The 23,241-nt window shown below is 45.1% G+C and overlaps 1 protein-coding gene across 2 annotated transcripts in view; it reads left to right on the top strand.

The window, feature by feature from the left end:
- Positions 1-23,241, top strand: part of psd3l (pleckstrin and Sec7 domain containing 3, like) — a 217,391-nt gene that overhangs the window by 61,517 nt on the left and 132,633 nt on the right. For both annotated transcript variants that reach the window (XM_007908594.2, XM_042336805.1), the window contains exons 3-4: positions 7,005-8,052; positions 15,768-16,190. In XM_007908594.2, the coding sequence (XP_007906785.2) occupies positions 7,005-8,052; positions 15,768-16,190 (1,471 nt within the window). The remainder of the gene's footprint in view (positions 1-7,004; positions 8,053-15,767; positions 16,191-23,241) is intronic.

The raw sequence follows: 23,241 nt of genomic DNA, 5'->3' as shown, positions 1-23,241 counted from the left end.
CAGAGAGGCATTGGAGTAAGGAAAAGTGCCTAACATTTCACCCATCCCGGGAATTAAACCAGAATTACATTAAATCGATGTTTACCTGACTTTCAGATGGATGTTAAAGATCCCGTGGGCACCAATTGAAAAAAGAAGGGATTTCGTAAGGGCATCCCAAAGTGCTTCACAGGATTTACTGTAAAATGTAGTGATTGTATTTTGTGGACGAACGATACATGCACAATGTCCCATAAACAGTTATGAGATGAATAACCAATTGTATCTGCGTGATTGTAGGCCAGGACACTGAGAGAGAAAGACTCGCTTCTCTTTTTGACTAGTGCCATGGAATCTTTTAACATCCACCTGAACAGGAAAACGTGTTAACATCTCATCTGAAGGACGACACCTCTAATTATTCATTGCTCCCCAGCACTGTTATGGACGTCACTGTGAATGTGTGTGTGTGCAGGAAATGCCATTGATGCTTTTTTGCATAGGACGTGATGTCAGAGGTGACCTGACAACCCGGAAGCTCTGACTGGCAGCTTTTTTTTTAATGCTGTTAGAAAATCCGTGGTCGGAATTTATGGACCCCAGACCAGCACCTCATAAGCAGGTTGGGTTGTATTCCACGCTGCAAACAATTAGGTAAGATTAGCATTGTTAATCCTGTAGCTCAGTGGTTAGAGCACTCGCCTCGCAAGCGAGAGACCTGGGTTTGACTCCCGGCAGGGCGAAATGTTGGACAAATTTCCCTACTCCACACCTCTGTTTACCTAGCAGTAAGTAGGAACCGAGTTGTTAGGCGATTGGCGGATTGCTTTTCCGGGGGTAATAATCCCTTCAAAAAAAAAATTGATCACTTCAATCCACAACTGTTTGTGGGACACTGCTGTGCACAATTGGCTGTCGCATTTCGCCCACAAAATATACAGTCAATTCACTTTACAGTATATTCTGTGAAGCGCTTTGAGACAGCACGAAGATGTGATAAGGCGCTATATCAAATGCAAGGATTATTATTAAGATTTTAGTATTTTAATCTTTTCATCTGATCCTTTGGTCTGACAGTCATTTAGCTAAATTGCAGCAATGGGCGAACGTATACCGATTGTGTACAGTTAGAAAGAAATATTGCTCTCATAAACCAAAAAGTAATGCTAGATGGGTCTACTAGATGTGACACCAGTTCTTATTCTGATAGGAATAAACGTTTTCGAGTTGCTACACCAGAGACCCTCTGATGGTGGAGTAAATCCTGGAGAAGGCAAACGATAAATCGGAATTTATTTGCTCCTCCTCAGATGCAACGAATAAAAGACACGTTGATGCAGCCTCTAAGGTGTACACCATGGAGATCCGTCTGTCAGCCATAGAGGGTACAGTGACTGGCCTTGGGGACAGAATTGCTTTGCTTGAGAGTGCAATCAGCTACCAGCATCTTAGGTTGAGTCAGTTTGACAGTCGGACAAGGAGGGATTATGTGAACACAGTAGATATCTCGGTGGGAACGGCAAAAGGTAAAAAAACCTATCGATTTTCTCAGAAATCTACTTACTCCCGTGGGGATGTGGTAATTGAGCAAACTTGCGGTTGGCCAGGTATTAGCTGAATCCATTGGCGAATTCTTGATGTCCATCAGCTTAAGCAGGGAGTTTTCTGAAATTGTAGAATCGAACCTCTTTTCTCCAGTGATTTTGTTCCCGCCTCCCAAGTACAAAGCAAGTGCTCAGGAGGTGAAAAGGTGACTGAAGGAAGAAGGCTGGCAAGGTGATCCTGGGAAGAAGTCAACAACAACAACTTGCATTTATATAGCGCCCTTCACGCGGGGTAGGGTCTCGGAGCGCTTAAAGATTGCGATGGTGACATCTCTGAAGACATACAATTCCTATTGAGAAGACGATCAGCTTCCTGTAACAGCAGACAGGAAGAGCCGGAGAAGGGACTGAAGTGGGTAATGACTCTTCAGCCTAAATCAGTCCATCTTAGGAGAAGACGGAATGTAATAAACATCTGTGTTACAAATAATGGTCAAGATGAAGGCCATTTTCAGATTTACTTTGTGTGCTGCTTATTGCTTTTGCCTTTGGGTATTATTCTTGGGTGAATGATATTTAATACAGAGTATGTAATGGGCTGTCTTTGTATTCTGAGGTCTTGCATCAATGGAGAGATGCATTCATTAAGTTGTGATCGTGTTTCCCCTTATACAGGGGTGGCCCAACCTTTCGGCTGCTGAGGGCTGGACGCTTCATTTGAGAAACGTGCACGTGCATAAGCAATATTTTTGTGTTTCCCTTCCAGAAACATAACATAAGATTTTTGGAGGGAGGGAGTGGGCCAGATGAAATGGAGAGTGGTTTGGGGGGGTGAATGGATGAAATCGGTCCAGTTTATCATGTCTTCGAGACGTCTCAAAGTGCTTCACCGAATATACTGTGAAGTGAATTGACTGAATATTTTGTAGGCAAATCGTGGCAGCCAATTACGCACAGCAGTGTCCCGCAAACAGTCGTGGGTTGAGTCATCAAATTACTATTATTTTTTTGGAAGAGATTATTACCCCCAGAGAAGCATTCCACCAATTGACTAACAACCGTCTTCCTACTTACTACTAGGTAAACAAAAGTTTTTGCTGTAGAGTAAGGAAACTTGCCCAACGTTTCGCCTTGCGGGAATCAAACCCAGGTCTCGCGCTTGCGAGGCGAGTGCTCTAACCACTGAGCTACAGGACTTCACACTATCATTACCACACTACCAAAAGATGTGCCCGAAACAGTCAGTAGTTTAAGACACTGACTGGTCCATTGGATTCACATGCCTCCCTTGAAACCATCACAATGGTTAGTCCCGGAGCTGTCTCATGGTGCACGTTGGATTTGCTAAGGCCTTGTTTCACAGCATTACCGGATTCACCTGGGATCTTGTGCCCTCCACTCACCATTGTAAATACTGCTTTACTCAGTGGAACATTATAATTGATAATGAGCCAAGTGAGTATTGTGTCTTTGTTCGGCTTGAGAGGAGACCTTGAAATTATTAATAATAATAATCCTTGCATTTGATACAGGGCCTTATATATGAATGCAAGTTTGTTTGTTTTTCTGTATCGTGAGTGGCACCAACTGAGCCAGGCTGACACTTTTAGTGAACTCAGGAATGTGCAGTGAGATTGTTGAACTTGCTTTTAGAATAATGTGTCTACAAATTTTGAACGTCATTTGATAATGTTTGTTGTGGTTCTTGGAGGAAGGAATTTGGTGGTTTATATTTCTGTACACAGAATGTCAGTATTGTCATTACTATTGAAAGGCGTATTCCTTGTTTTTAATCTTGCAGTTCCCACATGGTAATATTAAACAGCCTTATGGTACTGCTTTTCAGGGAGAGCTGAAAGATACATAGGTAAATTTACAGGATGGGTCACCTGGTCGGCTTTTGGAGGGCACTATAATAATAATAATAATAATCCTTGTATTTGATATAGCGCTTTATCATGTCTTCTAGATGTCTCAAAGCGCTTCACAGAATATACTGTAAAGTGACTTGACTGTATATTTGCAGGAAAACACGGCAGCCAATGGCACACAGCAGTGTCCCCATAAACAGTTGTGGATTCAGTGACCAAATTATTATTATTTTTCTTAAGGGATTATTGCCCCCGGAAAAGCAATCCGCCAATCGACTAACAACTGGGTTCTGACTTTCTGCTAGGTAAAAAGCTAAGTCAGGAATAAGGAAACTTGCCTAACATTTTGCCCTGCCTGAGAATTGAACCCAGGTCCTCTTGCTTGCGAGGCGAGAGCTCAAACAACTGAGCTTATAGGACTCCAGCAATTTTGCCAGGTTACTGAAGTGCAGTGGCAGGTGCTCATCTTGTCAGGCAACCTGCTTATTACAGCAGCTTAGTTCAGTTGGTGGCACTTCCACCTCTGGGTAGGTTCAAGCTGCACGTCAGGATTTGAGCTGTGACATTTTAGTACAGAAATGAAGGAGTGACCATGCTTTAAATGAGGTGTTTACATGATGTTCTGTCAACCTATTTTGATGTTTGAGATGTACGTTTAGGATTCCTGGACACTTTTTCCAAAGTGCAGAGTGCTTTCCCGGTGACTGGGCCGCTAATCGTTTTTTTCCTTATTCATATTCATCAAAAAATAGATTTATTGTTCGTTGTGGGATGTTTCTGGCACATTTGTCTTATGACAGCTGCTGCACTTCAAATAGTTGCTCACAAAACGCTTTTCAGTTAATAATCATCATGCTGGCATTGATATAGCATCTCTTTTCATTGTTGAAACGTCTCAAAGTGTTTCACAGGATTTACTGTAAAGTGTAGTGACTGTATATTTGTAGTTGAATGCGGCAGCCAATTTGCCCACACCTATTGGAATATCAGCCTAAAGTCCCAACATGAGGCTTCAACCTCAAGCCTCTGACACAGAGTTAAGAGTGCTTCCAACTGAGCCAGGCTGATACCTTTGACGTGACAAGATATAGTTAAAAACAAGCTCAGCCTTTTTTTTAGAAATTAGCCTTAGAAATTAATCATTTGCATCTTGGCCTTCTGTGGGATATCACCGTGGGCAAATTGGGCTGCCCACCTACAACATATACTGTCACACTTTACAGCAATTACCAGGAAGACGTTCTCAATGTAACACAATCCTATATCAAACGCAAGGGTTACTATTGTTATGATAAAGAGGACATGAAATTAAGAGTCGTTAATGGGAATTGTGGATGTGGTTGACAATTTGCATAGTCAAACGCAGTTTTTATATTTTGTTCCAACCACCAATGTTTATTCAGTTTCTCTCTCTTTGTTGACTCCTGATGTCATTTGATTCTTCTCCCCTCCCCACAGTGGTTTCGGGATGCTACCCTGTGTGAAGGGCGCTATATAAATGCAAGTTGTTGTTGTTTCACTGATGCAGTTACTCAACCCAAGTGATAATTCATGAACCCAAACAATACAAGGATTATTATTATTATTAATGGGTTGATCACACGCCAATTGCTAAACATTTCATTCCTGGAGCTTGTATACTATGGGACAATTATGATTGTAAGAAAAATATATCTAGGGCCCCACAAACAAGGCTCCTGGCATGGACCAGCGAACTTACCATGGCTGCAAAATGGCTGATTTCTAAGTTGTCACTGATAATAATAATATAATAACAATCCTTGCATTTGATATAGCGCTTTTCACGTCTTCTAGAGTCCCAAAGCGCTTCACAGAATATACTGTAAAGTGAATTGACTGTATATTTGTGGGCGAACGCGGCAGCCAATTGCGCACAGCAGTGTCTCACGAACAGTCATAGATTGAAAATGACCAATTTATTATTGTTTTTTGTTTTGGAGGGATTATTATTAGGCGTGTGGAGTAAGGAAACTTGCTCAAGGTTTAGCCGATTCGATAACAACTTTTAAGGGCTATGGAGAGAGAGCAGGGGAGTGGGATTGAATTGGATAGCTCTTTTCAAGGAACCGGCACAGACACGATGGGCTGAATGATCTCCTTCTGTGCTATATAATTTTGTGATTCTATGTCATTTCCTGCACACTATGCATACATAATATGCGCAAGAAACACTGCTGACGTTACTTCACATGGAAAGTGCCATCATAGGAGATCTAATGTCCTAAACGTCACTTATATTTTTAACACTAGAAGCTGGCACTGTGTGCACAGTATGCAGGAAGTGAGATCAACCTATGACCCTGATGTTGGACATTATTCCACGTTTCATCCTGATTCTGCTGACAGAGTTATAAGGGGGTTGTCCTGTATTTTTGGTATGTTAGATCACAGGTCATTTCAGTTATGGAGCAAGGGTTGGGGAGGACTGGGAGGTCACCATCAAACCACGCTTCTCATGTGGTCACTAGGTGACAATGAGGAGCAGCAGCTATAGCTGATTTCTCCCCTCCATCACTCAGGGACGCTGAAGCCAATTCGCCACTGAATGTCGAACAAAATTGGGTTCTTTTGGCCACTGGGACCTGGAGCTCTGTGCGGGAAAGAGTGGGTGAGGCACAATTTGTTGCTGCGCCAACAGGTTGAGATGTCAAGCAAAGCAGCAACTCTGCAGCTTTCCAGCAGCTGAGTGAGTGAATGCGTGCGTGAGTGATTCACGATACAACTGGCAATAACAATGAATGTGCATTTCCCCTTACTGATACTTTGGTGTTAAGTGTATCTAAAAGTCAACTCTAAAGGAGTACAATGCTGTGGGGGATGGGATTTGCAGTGGTGGAGGATTATGTGGATTATAAACTGGCGCGGACTAGTTGTTTGGGAGCTGCATAGCTGTAATTCTATATGTAATTCTTGATCCCTTACTGTCCAGCACCCTGACATGAAAGGTCATGTAATTTACCAATGTAATTTATTGTTTTGTTGTTGATTCTCCTTCTGACTAAAGGAATCCATCTTGATCTCTGTATGAACACTTTGTCAATCTCCACGAATTCCATGCTCTTTAGGTTTACAACGCAGCCTAAACCTCTGCAACGTGCATTGTTTTCTGAATTTCCCTGTTGCTAAAGAATACCTTTGCATCAGTAATGTGCCAGCCAATCCACGGTACACAGGTTCACGCCCGGCAGCAAAACTGTCACTTTATCGCCCTCCCATAGCCACACCTTTCACTACATCTGTGTACTCTCCTGCAGCAGTTTAACAGCACCAGTTGGTAACTCAAACCCGAGCCTTGGACGAGCTCGAAAAAAACACGAGGCATCTCTGGGTTATTGATATGAATGGGATGACACCAGAATCATTGAGTTAATTGTTGCCTTGCACCTACATTTCCTTAGCGTACACCTTGTTCTTTATAAGACTTTCCACTGCAACTTAAACGTCCTAAACTTGGTGCATTTTGCCGAGTTAGATGGCCTCCCGGAGTCCTGAACAATGCAAATGCTGTCGAACTGGCACTGACGTTCACAATGAACTCTTGGGGGAAGTGTCCAGCAGTGTCTTTCACTTTACTCTTGTTTCCCCGCAGATTGCCTCCAATCTACAGAGGAGGAGAACCGTATAGCAAACGGACCCTTTGCCGAGCTTGAAAACGTGGTTGATGGGGTCCAAGAGGAGAACTCGTTCCAGTTGGTGGCTGCAGTGCAAAGGTTGGAGATCACTGCAGGGGAGGCTGTAACTGAGTTGTCGCCAAAGGAAACGCAATGCAAGTGGAAATGCAGTAGCACGTCTCAGGCCACATCAGCAATTGTGGACAATAAGGAAAGTATGGTATTTTTGACAGAGACTGACACGAGACAGTCAATGAGTGACTTAGAAGGCTCCTCAGAGGAAGAAAGTAAAACAGTTCCACGCGTGACCAATTCAGGTCTACAAACTTATGCTGAAATATTTGTCAATACAACAGTCAATGAAACGGCCAACATGTTCTCAGCTCTAAAGAGCCACCAGGCTGAGACTTTGTCGCCGGACAAAGAAACGACTCCTAACGAAACCGCCACACCTCTGGAGAATAACCTCCTAAAGGTAACAGCAAACAGAGTGGGAGGGGAGCAGCTAGCCGCCGGCGACAAAGAGATAGTCGAGAGTGTCCGTCAGTCACCGGAGTTGGTGACTAAATTCGTAGCAGTCGTGGTTGCGGAAGAAGGCTGTTGCCAGATGCTGCTGGAGTCTCCTCAGAACGACAGCCACGTGGATGGAGCAAAAAAGGTACTACCAGAGGATGCTCGGACAGATGACCATGTGGAGCATGTGAAGGAAGGCTGGAAAGGGAGGGAAGGTGGAATTTCTTTGTCCGAGGCGCTGGTTAAAGACAATGAAATGTCATCTTTCCCAGTGCCTCGACTCAGGGAAATGGTGGAGCAGAATCCAGAGGTAAACACCGTGAGCAAGAGAGACACTGGGCTCGAACTGCATCTCAAGGCTGAGGAGGATGCAAAGGCAAACGGTGAAGGCGCGAAGGTGCCTCTAAGTAACGTTTCGTCAGAAAACAGGAGTACTGACGAGGACGTGTTTGTGAGTGCAAGAGAAAGCGAACAGAGTATGGAGGGTGGACCATCCACAGGAGGAAAAGCAAAGTAATTCTATTGAGATTTTATCTTTTCCAATCGATTGTATTGCTCTTGAATGTAACTCAACGGCCATCTGCAGTGAATTAAAAGAGGTTTAAAAGTGCATGATGGTAAAACAAAAAAGGAGGCATAAAACGCCTTTCGATTTTGCACCTTGGAATGAATTGAGTTGACCTTTCCAATGTGCTGACAGAATCGGTTCAGGAAGTGTCGCCGAGCATATTGTGCAATGTGGGCCCAGGTTTATATAATACAGTAAAAGTCTGATCTGTTTAAATCGTATAATCCCCTAAATCGTACATCTGCCCATGTCCTGCTTGGGAATTTATATTCTACACAAGTTTGACATAACTCATACAACTTATGTGAGGTTCATTGTATTTCTGATCCCCAATGGTGGGTGCACTCTTATGCTATGCTGCAAATTGTTGCACTGCTGTTGGTTCCCTATATTCCAACCCTCCTTGCTTCAAAAATAAATAATAATAATTTGGTCACTCAATCCACGACCGTTTGTGGGACACTGCTGTGTGCAATTGGCTGCCGCATTTCGCCGACAAATATACAGTCAATTCACTTTACATATATTCTGTGAAGCGCTTTGAGATGTCTCAAAGACATGATAAGGTGCTACATCAAATGCAAGGATTATTATTATTCTAGGGCTTTGGGATATTCTCCCAACGTGAAAAGCGCTAGGATAAGTTTCAATTGTATTCTGTTCATTGGAGTTGCAGAATCTGACATAACACAATGGGTCACATGGCCTCCTATGAGGCCATATGGTTTAATGGTCTCCTGGAAAACTAGTTTCTAAGATTAAGAATCAATTCAAGATTTTTCCAAACTGCATCTTATATGCAATTTTATAATAATCCTTGCATTTGATAAATAATAATTCTTGCGTATGATATAGCGCTTTATCACGTCTTCAAGACATCTCAAAATGCTTCTCAGAATATACTGTAAAGTTGAGTGACTGTGGGTTTTGTGAGTGAAACGCAGCAGCCAATTGTGCACAGCAGTGTACCACAAATAAGCTACAAAGATTGACCAAATTTTTATTTTTATTTTTTTATTGGAACGCATTATCGGAAAAGTGATCTGCTAATTCGAGTAACATTCGGGTTCCTACTTACTGCTAGGTAAACAGAGGCGTGTGTGTGGAATAAGGAAACTTTCCTAAGATTTCGCCCTGCCGGGAATCGAACCAAGTTCTCTCAATTGTGAGGCAGGTGCTACTGAACTCCACACTGTCAAAGAGATGCATTTTGCCACGTCACTCACTCTGTCCATAAAGTGCCTTAACATATTGTCGAGACGGCTCAAAGTTCTTCACATACTGTAAAATGGTTTTCACTGTATTTTGTGGAAATGTGGCAGCCAGTTGTGCACATCAATGTCTCACGGACACTTCATCCATGGAGTGATGGATCAATTTTTATGTGAGGGATTGTTGGCCAGGAGGAACTAAAAGGAACACCCTTCTCTTTTGGAATAGGTCTTGGGATCTCATAAATCCAGAATACTGATATAAATTCATCTTTGGGATGGATTCCCTTTGTATCTTCCAATCAATAGTGGAGTCCTGCAGCTCAGTGGTGAGAGAACTTGCCTCGCAAGCGAGAGACCTGGGTTTGATTCCCAGTAGGGTGAAACCTTCGGCAAGTTTCCTGATAATAATCCCTCGAGAGAAAAAAAAGCACAATAATAAATTGGTCACTTCAATCCACTGTTTGTGGGATTCTGCAGTGTGTAATTGACTGCAACGTTTCACCCACAAAATATACAGTAAATTCACTTTACAATATATTCTGTGAAGCGCTTTGAGACGTTTGGAAATGCAAGGATTATTATTATTATTATCTTTGTTGTCCACCTGAACAGGTAGATGGGACCTCAGTTTAAGGTCTCATCTGCGACAATAAAACCCCACCCCCAGCGCTAGATTGGAGTGTCAGCTTAGACTGTGTGATTCTAAGTCTTGAATTCACAGCCTTAGAGGCGAGAGTGCTACCATTGAGCCATTGGAAGCAGACATGCTGCACTTTATATGTAGAAATAGATTACATTTTGTTTTATGTACAGTGATAGGCAGGGAGGGTTGTGTATATATGGTGACATGAGCTGGTAATCTGTATGTATAGTCACAGAAGCTGGTGATGTGTATGTACATACAGTGATGGCAGTTGATGATCTGTATGCTCAGTATATCGTAATGGGGAATTACTTGTTTTCATATGTACTGTAAGAAAAATCCCATCATGTCATCTATTGTAGTAACAGACCAGCTTTTGATATGGTAGGTTTGTCAGCCGTGTGGTATTAATAATAATGGAAAATCACCATTTCACTCTGGATATAGAAGCTCAGAATACACATGTAACTAAAACCTTCATAGAGAATATGCCTTGTGTGTACTGTAATAAGAAATGTGGTCTTTAGAGAGTGTAAAGTAACAGGAAATAATGCTGTTCTGTCTGTATATAGCAGGAGAGTCGGACAAAGGTGCTTTGTACCTATAGTAACACAATCTGCAATTAATATTCAGAATATATGAGCTATTTAACACAAGGAGCAGGTTAAAAATCACTGGAATTTTGCTAAAATGTTATGAATGCAGCAGCTGGCATTAATAACATTGGATCTTAAACAGACAAGGTATGAGCTTAGAATCTGCAAACCACTCAGTGACATTATAGGATTTTTTACCCTGTCTGACAGATGCCCTCAACTTTCCAGCAAAAACCCATCCATGTCAGGCCTGCTATGTCCCTTGTGGAGCTGCTGCTGATTTCTGAGACATTTTGACTAGCATCTCTGATTGGAGTTATGTAACACTATATTCACTCCACTGGAGCACTTAGGATAGGCAGGTTGACTGAATGTTGGGGCTACACGTCTTTCACTCAATGGCCTGTCATCAGTTACTGTGGAGGTAGTCATTACTGTTCTGTCATGCTTCTGTTTCAGCCTCTCTTTTGCTTTATTTCCTTTGACCCTTCCTGAACCCTTTAATGGTTAGAGCACTTGCTTTGCAAGTGAGAGGATCTGGGTTTGATTCCCAGGCAGAGGGAAACGTTGGGCAACATTTAGCAGTTAGTAGGAACCCGGTTGTTAGCCGATTGGCCAATCGCTTTCCGGGGGTAATATTCCCTTCCAAAAATAAATGTATAATAATAGTTTGATCACTTAATCCACGCTGCTTGTGGGACACTGCTGGGTGCAACTGGCTGCCTCGTTTTGCTTATAAAATACAGTCAATCCACTTTACAGTATATCCTGTGAAGCGCTTTGAGACTTATCAAAGATGTGATAAGGCGCTATATTAAATGCAAGGATTATTATTCTTATTATAAAGCCAGTCCCTTCTCTAAAGCTCCTTCTCTTGCCAAGCCAGGTGTCCAAAATGATCGAGCTGTGGAAAATGGTGACTTTTCCAATGGATAGAAAGGTACCTCATCTTACATAAAACCATCCCGTTTCCAGATCTGCAGACAGACTTGTTTTGTCTTTGCTCCTCAGAGCAAGACTTCCCTTTATCTCAAAGTGCTCTGAAGAGATAGAAATTTGAAGGCAAGATTTGCTATTTGAGGGTAGAAGGTTAAATACTAAATTTAAACTACAGTATTATTTGTTCTGCACTGTTAGCTGGAACTGATTAGAAGGCTTAGGGGAAGAGGCAGTGTTCTGCAGTGAGTTGAACCATGCAATAGTTGCCAGTCTGGGATCAGCTTTGAACGCAGTTGACGAAAGGACCTTTTTTATTTTACAAAATTCAGAAGATCAGGCAGGTGTGTTATTACTAATAGTGTACAGTACCGGAGCTTGTTTGACAGTATGATGCTTGCAATCACACAGCGAGTGAATGCAGAAAAGGCAGAAGTGTGAGCTTGACTGTGTGTAGTGCATGTTGTCTACGTGATGCTGAGACTTGTTCAGCTTTAGTTTATTTTAATCCACATTAAGAATGGCTGTGAAATTGACCCGTGTGTGTCTACTATTGGTACAATTGGACGGTAAGACTGGACTATCCCGGTGCAGATTGTATGGACTCAGTTAAAAAGCAGTTCATAATAATACTAATAATCCTTCCATTTGATATGGCGCTTTTCACGTCTTCTAGATGTCTCAAAGCGCTTCACAGAATATACTGTAAAGTGAATTGACTGTATATGTCTGAGCGAAACGAGGCAGCCAGTTGTCCACAGCAGTGTCCCACAAACAGTTGTGAATTTAGTGACCACATTTTTTTTTAGGGATTATTATCCCCGGAAATGCGATCTGCCAATCGACTAACAACCGAGTTCCTATTTTACTGCTAGGTAAACAGAGGCGTGTGGAATAAGGAAACTTGCCCAACATTTTGCCCTGCCCGGGAATTGATGTTGTAATGGGGGTTACGGCAAGGGACAAGATCAGATGGGCCAAATGGCCTCGTTCACCCAAAACAATTTTGTAATATTGTGTGATGTGAGGTCACAGGGAGAGTCTGACACTGGAACTTTACTCCTAAGTCAGTCTCTAACCGACAATACAGACCCCGAAAATCCCACCAAGATAGTCAGGAAGACCATAGGCCACAAATTCAACCTGGATTCAGCCAGCAAACTGACGTATTGTGTTTAATTCAAGATCAAGTAAAATGATGGAAATCTCAGTGCTGTTGCATTGAGAACAACAGAAACAGGAGGAGGCCATTCAGCCCCTCGAGTCTGTTCCGCCATTCTATAGATCATGGCTGATCTGTGCCTCAAGTCCAATTACCCTTCCTTGCCCTGTATCCCTGAATACCCTGACCTAACAAATATCTACCCACCTCAGTTTTGAAGATGTGAATGGATCCAACATCCACAGCCTTTTGGAGGAGAGAGTTCCAGATTTCCACTACCCTTTGGGCGAAAAACCACCTCCAAATTTCACTCCTAAGTGGCCTAGCTCTAATTTTAAGCTAACAACGCCTTGTTCTGGATTCCCCCACCAGAGGAAATAGTTTCTCTGTATTTACCCTATCAAATCACTTTATTATTTTAAAAACCTCAATCAGATCACCCCTCAGCCTTGTAAACTCAACAATGCAGTGCGTAAGAATATTCCTTTATACCGTATTCCTAATGTTCATCTCAGGCTAATATAGCAATTATTGCACTGGATACAGTTATTTCTATTCTACTTGACTAGGGAATGTTAGCTGTGGAGGGAAGGGTTGAATATACTTGATTTCCCTGAGGGTTAAAAGTATTCCACCTACATGGTTACTGTATCTGAACAATACTTTGCCCCCGGAGGTGATTTTGTTTCCTTTTTCTCCATGCTGGTCCCTTCAGTCTTTAAGGCAGCACAGAATTGTACAGGATTCTAAAATTCACTCCCAATTGGGAAGCCGATTCTTTTTCCAAGAACTGCGGAAAATCAACTTGCATTTATACAGTGCTCTTCTGTAATTAAAATTGAGTTTTAACAGGTTGTTTGCAGAATTCTTAAATAATCTTGAATTGTTGGAACTATTCATTTAAGGCAAAAACTAGATTGAGACCCTTTCTGAAGTGTGTGTGTCCATATTCTACTACCTTGGTGCATTCCAAAGAATTGATCCAGCCTATCCCAGTGGTCCTAGCCTCCTAGGACGTCTTTCCAATGTGAAGGGTGCTATACAATTGTAGTTTGTTGTTGTTGTACACTTGCCTATCCACCGAGATTCAAAAGAAGAATGGCAATCCATCCCCAAGTTTCTATTGAGCGCTACATAACCTTTGAAATTATAGCTGGAGAAAGGATGTGGCCACCTGTAGGAGAGAGGACAACGGTGGGGGACGGGGTGAGGGGGGGGCGGGGTGGGGGGGAACGGGGATAGAAATGTGGGTGAGTCATTCAAAAAATCTGAATTGCAGATCTGCCAAATGTTAGTCAGTCAGTCAGCTGATATTTCCATTACACTGTAGGAGTGCAGGCAGTGTCTGACATTTCCTGACCAGAAAGCTTATAAGGATGCTCTGGGACTCTACCCTGCCTGACGGGGGCTATATAAATGCAAGTTGTTGTGTAATATCTCAGATAGCCTGATTGCTTAGGTTGTTATCACCCAGTAAGTGCTGTATGGAGAACGATGTGGATGAGATGAGTCATTCATGGTGTGCGAGGTGGGGGTGGGGGAGCTGCTGTTGGTAACAGTCCTTTACAAAGCACCCCCTACCCCCTTTTCCCAATTGATTAGATCTGCCCCGTGGTGTGGTTCTCAGAGATTCAGAACATCGGGTGACTGATTGGGTTAGCTGACATCCCAGAGGGGGAGTCACTACAATATCCTTCACAGTTACTGGTCTGGGAAGGAGAAACTTGAGCCAGGCTTCTCCTTGCTTCTGATCCCCATTGAGTGGTAGAAGCCGATTCAATAATAACTTTTAAGAGAGAAGTAGATAATTATTTGGGGAGGAAAAGTTTGCAGGGCTATGGGGAGAGAGCGGGGAAGAGGGATTGATTTTGAAAAGCTTTTTTCGAAGAGCTGGCACAGACATGGTGGGCCGAATGGCCTCCTTCTGTGCTGTATGATTCTATGAAGGCCTGCGATTGAAGAGGGGTAAATTCAAAACAAATCTAAGGAAACACTACTTCGGTGAGTGAATAGTAAACCTGCGGAACAGGCTCTCTAGGGAGACAGTTGAAGCAGGAAATGATGATTCTTTCAAACACAGATTAGATAGTTTTCTTTTAGGAAATAAGATGATGGGTGCATAGGTAGTTCACGACCACCAGGAAGGTGGGAGGCAAACTAGATTGGACCTTGGTCTTTTTTTCATTTAGCATTTCTTATGTTCTTATTTTCTGATGAATTAAGGCTGAATTTAAGAAATCCCACATTTCTGCGCAATCTTAATTTTTTAGATAAAATGGTCTGATGGGCGAAGACCGGGTGGAATTTGGGGTCTCTGGTGTTTGGTTGCCTTGTGTGAAGTTTCTCTGACCTGTTTTGGCCGTGATATCGATAGATTCAAGATTAAGGTGGATAGATTTGCTAGGAGCAGGAAATCAGGGTGTGTTTCAGTCGTTTAGCAGTGCTGTAGGATGGCTGCGACTTCGATGTGAAACCTCTTAAGGTCGTGAGATAGAAGTTTTTTGTTTCTTTGCTATGGATCTCTTAACTCCAGTGCCTTTGTCATGATATAAATGTTACTGATGTGAGTAAGTGTGGAGGGTTAGCAGAGAATAAGCAGGTGGTAATGTTCTGTCTAGACAGCAGCATTCAGATCCATAGAACCTTTGCTGTGACATCTAACGATGGGTGGACTGAGGGCGGGCCTTCAGCCTCTCTGCCCCCACCCTCTGGAACTCCATCCCACCGTCCCTCCTCCTCACCCCCCCTCCCTTGTCTCCTTCCAGACCCATCTCAAGACCCTCCTCTTCGACCAAGCCTTCTGTGGCCCTCCTACCCCTACACTCCCCGCCCTCCACCCCTCCTAATCCCAACCACCAGCTTGGATGTGGATTCCTCACTGTCCAGCACTTTGGGACATCCTCCTGACGTGAAAGATGCTATACAAGTGGAATGTGTTGTTGTTGAAGCTGTCGTGGACAAGGAATGTGTCACAAGTATTTGCTGCTGGCACAAATTGTTGGGTGTATTTGAAGGGCTGGCCATCTGTTTGGTCATCGTCGTAAGAATATGAGTCATTGACCTGCGCTTGTGCTTCCTGCTGGTATAAACCTGACCTTTGTTTCCTCAGTGCCCTGATGTCGGAGGCTAGAAATGACCCGGAGATTGAGGTGACGGACATCTTCAGCTCTCAGTTTGAGACTATTATGGAATCGCAGTTTCTGAAGGCCACGTGGTACAACAGCTTGGACTCCCTGGACATGATCTCCACGGACGAGAGTGAGAGTAGCTTCAGCTTTGAGATGCCCCTCACCCCTCTGATCCAGCAGCGCATCAAAGAGAGCAGCCAGTTCCTGGAGCGCGGCGGGATCCTGGAGGGCAGCGCCAGTGAAGTGCTGGAAACGAGTGGCTATTTGGAGAGGAGAGCAGAGGGCACTGTGAGCAGCAGCAAGTCGGACAGTGTGTTCCTCAAGTCTCCTGTAGCTGTGCTGAACGATTCGCCCGAGGACCTGGCGAGCCCCCGGGACCAGGCCAGAGGGAGCTCGGACTCGAGGTACCACTAGTCTTTCTTCCTCGTAGCTTAGGAGTGTTAAGGAATTAATTGCCTTGGTCAGTGCCTTCAAATCGCTGTTGGAAATGACCGTTATCATGAAACGCAAAGAAGCCACTTTATATTAAACTGATGCCATGGATCGCTTTGGTTGCTTTGTGCGTCTGCAAACAGAGGGCTAATACTTGTCCAGGGAGACGCTAATCCTTAAACTTGATCCTTTAGGTGATCCTTGCAATCTGTTTACCTGTTACAGCTTTACACATAGTGGGAGGGAGTAATAATAATAATAATCCTTGCATTTGATATAGCGCTTTTCACTTCGGGAGGACGTCCCAAAGCGCTTCACAGAACACACTGTAAAGTGAATTGACTGTATATTTGTGGGCGAACGCGGCAGCCAAATTGCGCACAGCAATGTCCCACAAACAGTCATAGATTGAAAATGACCAATTTATTATTGTTTTTGGTTTTGGAGGGATTATTATTAGGCGTGTGGAGTAAGGAAACTTGCCCAAGGTTTCGCCCTCTGCCTGGAATTGAACTCAGGTCTCTCACTTGCAAAGCGAGTGCTCTAACCACTGAGCTACAGGACTCCACGAGTAGTTGTCTTTTCACTCATCACTAGGGACATCACACAACAATGAGCTAGAGTCAGGAAGACAGTAACACGACAGGTCAGGCAATATTGAGGTCAATCGTCCACAATTGGCTTTGTGCTTCCACCACTGTCAAGCGCTCTGGGACGCTACCTTGCGTGAGGAGCGCTGTATAAATGCAAGTTGTTGTTTGTGATATATTGTGGTGATTTCAGTGAAAGCAATTCCCAGCACCCCCTCCCCTGGCGATATTGGGGTCTATCCGCCACAGTTGGCTAAAAGTACTGAAAAATCTTTTTATTGTTTCTTTATGTTGAGATTTCACCTGATAAAGACATAGCATAAAGGTTACCATGTCCAGTGATGAGCCTAAAATAAACCTGGTACCTAACTGGGGTGATGCAAACATGCTTGACGATAACAAACTTGCAACATAGGATGTGATGTGTGTGTCATGGATGGATGACAAGTAACGTGCCATAGGACACCAAGGCATGTCGTGGCTGACAACTAACACACAATACAGCACAAAGTATATGTCGCAAATAACACACTAACAACACAAAACAAGGTGGTGTCACATATATGAATGGCGCACAGCAGAGGATAAGGTGTGTGCTATTGCAACGCGATTCCGTAAAGCTTCGCCAGGCATTGCCATTTTGCACCTCACAGAGTAAGATTTGCACCAAACATGCACGTCAAACACGGTTGATGGTTCCAGAAATAAGAGCGACGTTACCGTTGCTATACTTGGCAATCAGGATGCTACTGTTCAGATCACAAACAGTGTTGTGGGACAGCATGCCAGTGATTATGACAGAACAATGTTTTCCCCTCTCCTGACCCATTAAACGTTTGGGTTCTTGTTTATAACAGAATTTGCCCTGTATGATCAGGTTTCCCACTGTAAAGGGTCAAACGGTATTTGCCCACCTTCTCCCCTTTGTCTTGTCTCACTTATGGTGGAACGCACTTGCTGACAGAGGGTAGTGGGAGGTTTGAAAGCATTGTGTGGGTGGGGCTGTGTGGCTCTTGGAGGAATATGCGGAGGAGGTATTCAGGGCAATGCACTGAAAGCTGAATCTTATGTATGTATGATATTGGGCAGTGATCTGCAGGCAGCTACATCAGACCCATTGGAAGTGATCGATTTGTTCACAAGGAGTCGTTATGAATGTCAGTGACTTTGCTCGGCAGCCTGTTGTTTTAAAATAGGTCCACCCATTGCGTTACATGTTTGATGGTCCTCCTCATCTTCTGGTATCTTGGAGGGATGAGGGACAAGAGGGATATTTATTTGTATACCAATGTTTTTATTTGATAAGACCAATGTATCCTCCTCTTAATTCCTATATCTTTCCCCTTTCCTCAAAGACACACACATATGTTCACATACACCATACAGAACGACGTGTTCACACACAAGAGTATAACACGACTCGATCACGTATACATACCCACCCACCACACACACACGCACACAAACTAAGATACAGTATAATTCGAAACAGAGTTCATGCCTATGATCAGCCGCCAGTGCTCAAGTAATACTGTAACTGACCTCTGGGAGGTTGTGGTTGTGCACATGTGCTCGACGTTGCCTATTGGAGTCCTGTAGCTCAGTGGTTAGAGCGCTCGCCTCGCAAACGAGAGACATGGTTTCGATTTCCAGACAGGCCGAAACGTTAGGCAAGTTTCCTTACTCCACACACCTCTGTTTGCCTAGCGGTAGTAGGAACTCAGTTGTTAGGCAATTGGCGGATCGCTTTTCCGGGGGTAATAATCCCTTAAAAAAAGATTAGTCACTCAATCCACGACTGTTTGTGGGACACTGCTGTGTGCAATTGGCTGCCACATTTCGCCCACGAGATATACAGCTAATTCACTTTACAGTATATTCTGTGAAGCGTTTGAGACGTCTCGAAGACGTGATATATCAAATGCAAGGATTATTATTATTTTTCCTCCAAAGTTTTCTGTTAGACTGGGTCTAATAAAGGGAGGGAGTCCTGGTAAAGGGGAGAGAGGAGGTTTTTCAACAATAACAACCTGCATTTATATTGTGCCCTTCATGTGGGGTAGCGTCTCACAGCACTTTAGGGGTCCGGGGGTCTCTTACTACTCTGGATGCTGGAGAACGCATTCAGCCATGTGAAATCAGAACAAGCTTGGTATTGGGAGCTAACTTTATTAAATGGACTTATATTAGCTTTCAAGAGGGAACTCGCGAGATGTCTAAAAAGGGAGAAATTTTAAAGGGAATGGGGGGAAAAGGCTGGTAAATGGGAGCTTTTTTCAAATGTCAGAACAACATGATGTGGCCAATTGGGGTCTTATCTTGGCTGAGAATTTCATTACTTCCTGGACCCCCAGGCCTGGGAGTTGGACATGGTGCTGAGTTAGCTGATCTCAATTGAGTTCCTGTTCCTCCTGCAAACTCCTGTAGCTCAGTAGTTAGAATATTTGCCTCGCAAGCGAGAGACCTGAGTTTGATTCCCTAGCAGGGCGAAACGTTGGTTAAGTTCTCTTACTCCAAACGCCTCTGTTTACCTAGCAGTAAGTAGGAGTCTGGTTGTTAGTCGATTCATGGATCGCTTTTTCAGAGATAAAAATTTCTTCCAAAAACATAACACTAATAAATTGGTCACTTCAATCCACGACTGTCTGTGGGACACTGCTGTGCGCAATTGGCTGCCGCGTTTCGCCCACAAAATATACAGACAGTCCACTTTACTGCACTTACCCTCCTCCACAGCACCCTCTCCACTACACTTGATGCCCTTACCCCCCTCACCTCCCAAACTGCCTCCTATTCCCGATCCTCACCCTGGTTCACCAGCCACCTTCGCTTGCTTAAGGGCCAGGTGCGGGCTGCCGGGTGCACTTGGCTCAAATCCGGCCTAACGTTCCACCTCCACTTCTGGCTGGACCTCATCAAGAACTACTGCTTTGCTCTCGCCTCAGCCAAATCATCCTTCTATTCCAGGTTAACCTGGAAGTGAAAGGCAATCCCAGGCTCCTGTTTTCTTCAACTGTGCCTTCAGCTCCTCTCTCAACTCTCTACCCCCTCCTCGCTCCCTCTCCTCACCCTGACCATTTCCCCCCTGCTCGGGTCCCGACCCAACTGTCCAGCGTCTTGGGACGTCCTCCCGACGTGAAAGGTACTCTATAAATGATATGTTGTTGTTGTTATTGTTATCCACCACTAACCGGCTCCTCCGCCCTCCCCGACACGCCTCTCAGATTCTTTCCTATGACTCTCACTGCGAAAAAATGCTGGACTTACTCAAGTCCAAAATCGAGGGAATCCGCTCAGTTGCCACTGCCGTCCCAACATCCAACCCCTCCCTACCCCCACCCACACAATTACCCATCCGACAATTACCAATCCTTCCTTCCACACCTTTGAACCTGTCAACCCCTCCTCTGTCTTCACCACCATATTCTCCATGAAGCCTACTATCTGCTCCCTGGACCCCATCCCCTCTCCTTTAAATCCCAGCTCCACTTCCTTGCCCCACTACTCGCTGACATCACCAACCTCTCCCAGTCATCTGGCACTGTTCCTAACCCCCACAAAACAGCCACTATCACCCCAACCTTGAAGAAACTTTCACTCGACCCATCACAGCTATCTAGCTACCGGCCCATCTCAAATCTCCCTTTCCTATACAAAGTCCTTGAGAGAGCCGTTGCCTCCCAGCTTCACTCTTTCCTCTCCTCCCATTCCCTCCATGAACCCCTCCAATTGGGTTTCCATGCTGCCCACAGCACGGAAATTGCTCTGGTCAAGGTCACAAACAACATCCTGACCATGTGTGACCAAGGTCCCTCTGCCTCCTCGTCCTCCTCGATCTCTCCGCTGCCTTTGACACTGGATCACTCAATCCTCCTCCACCGCATCTCCTCCCACCTCAACCTTCAAGATTCTGTCCTTGACTGGTTCAAGTCCTACCTTTCACACCGCCTCCATTTCGTCATAGCAAATGGCTTCTCTTCCAGCCCCCGCTTTGTCTCGTGCGGCATTGCTCAGGGCTCTGTCCTCGGTCTCCTACTCTTCACCCTCTACATGCTCCCCTTTGGTGACGTCGTCCACAGACATGGGGTAAATTTCCACATGTATGTGGATGACACCCAACTCTATCTCTCTGCCTGCACCCTCAACTCCAGGACTACTGCGTCCTGACCGACATCAAGTCCTGGACGAGGGACAACTTTCTCCAACTCAATGTCAGCAAGACCGAGGTCCTCTTGATTGGCTCGTGCCAGTATTTCCGCACCTCAGGCGCTGGTAGCATCAGCCTCCACGGCCGCACACTCAACCTCATTGAGGCCAGTCAGGAGCCTGGGTATCTTGTTTGACCCTGAACTGTCCTTTCTCCCCCACATCTGCGCCATGACCGGCACTGCCTACCACCACCTCCGCAACATTGCCAGACTCCGCAACACTGCCTCACCCCTCAGGCTGCCGAAACCTCACCCACGCATTCATCACATCAAGGCTCGATTACGGGAACTCCCTCCTCATTGGCCTTCCTAACACTTCCTTTCACAAGCTGCAGATCATCCAAAACTCTGCAGCTCATGTACTCTCACGCACCAGACTCCGTGACCCCATCACTCCCACCCTCGCCCAACTCCACTGGCTCCCCATCCCCCAGAGGATCGAGTTCAAGATCCTTATCGTCACTTTCAAGGCCATCTATGACCTTGCCTCCTCCTACTTCTCTGATCTGCTGACTCCCTACCAACTTACCTGCTCCCTCCATTCAGCGGGCTCTGGCCTGCTCCATGTCCCCGCCCTATCATCGGTGGCCGGGCTTTCAGCCTCTCTGCCCCCACACTCTGGAACTCCATCGCACGGTCCCTTCGCCTCAACAACAACAACAAGATTCCATTTATAAAGCGCCTTTCACGTCAGGAGGACGTCCCACGGCGCTGCACAGTTGGGTCAGGACCCGAGCATTGGAGGAAATGGTCAGGGTGAGGGGAGGGAAGGGAGGGAGCGAGGAGGGGGAAGAGAGTCTCGCTTCCTCCCTTGCCTCCTTCAAGGCCGGTCTCAAGACACTTCTTTTCGACTGTGCCTTTGGTCGCCCTCCCACCTCTCTGCCTTCGCTCACCCCTACCCCACCCCTCCCCCATGCTCGGGCCCCGACACCTGACTGCTCAGCGCTTTGGGACATCCTCCCGACGTGAAAGGCGCTCTATAAATGTAATTTTGTTGTTGTTGTTTACGGTATATTCTGTGAAGTGCTTTGAGATGTTTTGAAAACGTGATAAGGCACTATATCAAATGTGAGGATTATTATGAACAAAACAGAAGTTGCTGGGAACTTTCAGTAAGTCAGGCAGCATCTATGGAGAAAGGAAAGTGAGTCAACGTTTCGGGTCCACAAACCTTCGTCAGACCTAGGACACGTTGGGAGAGTTAAGGACTAACAGAGGGTGGGAGGCAGGGCAAGAAAGACAAAAGAGAAAATGGTGAGACAAGAGCAAAACTTCTTCAAGGTAGGCATTTTCTCCTTTGTCTTCCTTGCCCTGTCTCCCCCCTCTCTGTTAGTCCTTAAAAGCCTTTCCTCCCAACATGTCCCAGTTCTGATGAAGGTTCATGGACCTGAAACGTTGACTCACTTTCCTTTCTCCTTAGATGCTGCCTGACCTGCTGAGTGTTCCCAGTGACTTCTCTTTTTGTTTCAGATTTCCAGTATCTGCCGTATTTTGCATTTTTCAAGGATTATTATTATTGTCATCATCATCCTGACGGCTGTGTGTGAGGGTGAGATTGAGCTGCTGGGTGCCTGTGGAAATGCACCTCAGAAGTACAATAAAGCATCTTTAGGACAGCAGATGGGGGGAAAAAAAAGGTTTTACAACAACAACAAGATTCCATTTATAGAGCGCTTTCACGTCGGGAGGACGTCCCAAGGCGCTGTACAGTTGGGTCAGGACCCGAGCAGGGGGGAAATGGTCAGGGTGAGGGGAGGGAAGGGAGGGAGCGAGGAGGGGGTAGAGAGTCGAGAGGGGAGCTGAAGGCTCGGTCAAAGAGAAAGGTCTTGAGACCGGCCTTGAAGGAGGAAAGGGAGGAGGCGGCGAAGGCACTGGGGGATGGAGTTCCAGAGCCTCGGGGCTGAGAGGCTGAAGGCCCGGCCACCGATGGTAGGGTGGTTGGGGCGGGGGATGTGGAGCAGACCGGAGCCAGAGGAACGGAGGGTACGGGCAGGTAGGTAGGGGGATAGTAGGTCGGAGAGGTAGGAGGGAGCGAGGCCGTGAATGGCCTTGTAGGTGAGGATGAGGATCTTGAAATCGATCCTCTGGGGGATGGGGAATGGAGCAAGTGGTGGGGTGGAGGGTCTGTTTCCTTTGCCTTTTGCTTTGCTGATTGCGGTTCGTTGAAGAGATTCATTCGAAGCAGTTATTGAGAGCTTCACAGCTCCCTTTGTGCTGATGATGCC

Source organism: Callorhinchus milii, unplaced genomic scaffold (genome assembly GCF_018977255.1).
Source record: "Callorhinchus milii isolate IMCB2004 unplaced genomic scaffold, IMCB_Cmil_1.0 Scaffold1, whole genome shotgun sequence".
NCBI classification, from domain to species: domain Eukaryota; kingdom Metazoa; phylum Chordata; class Chondrichthyes; order Chimaeriformes; family Callorhinchidae; genus Callorhinchus; species Callorhinchus milii.
Note: the sequence above shows the minus strand (reverse complement) of the source record. Positions and strands in the feature narration are given on the sequence as shown.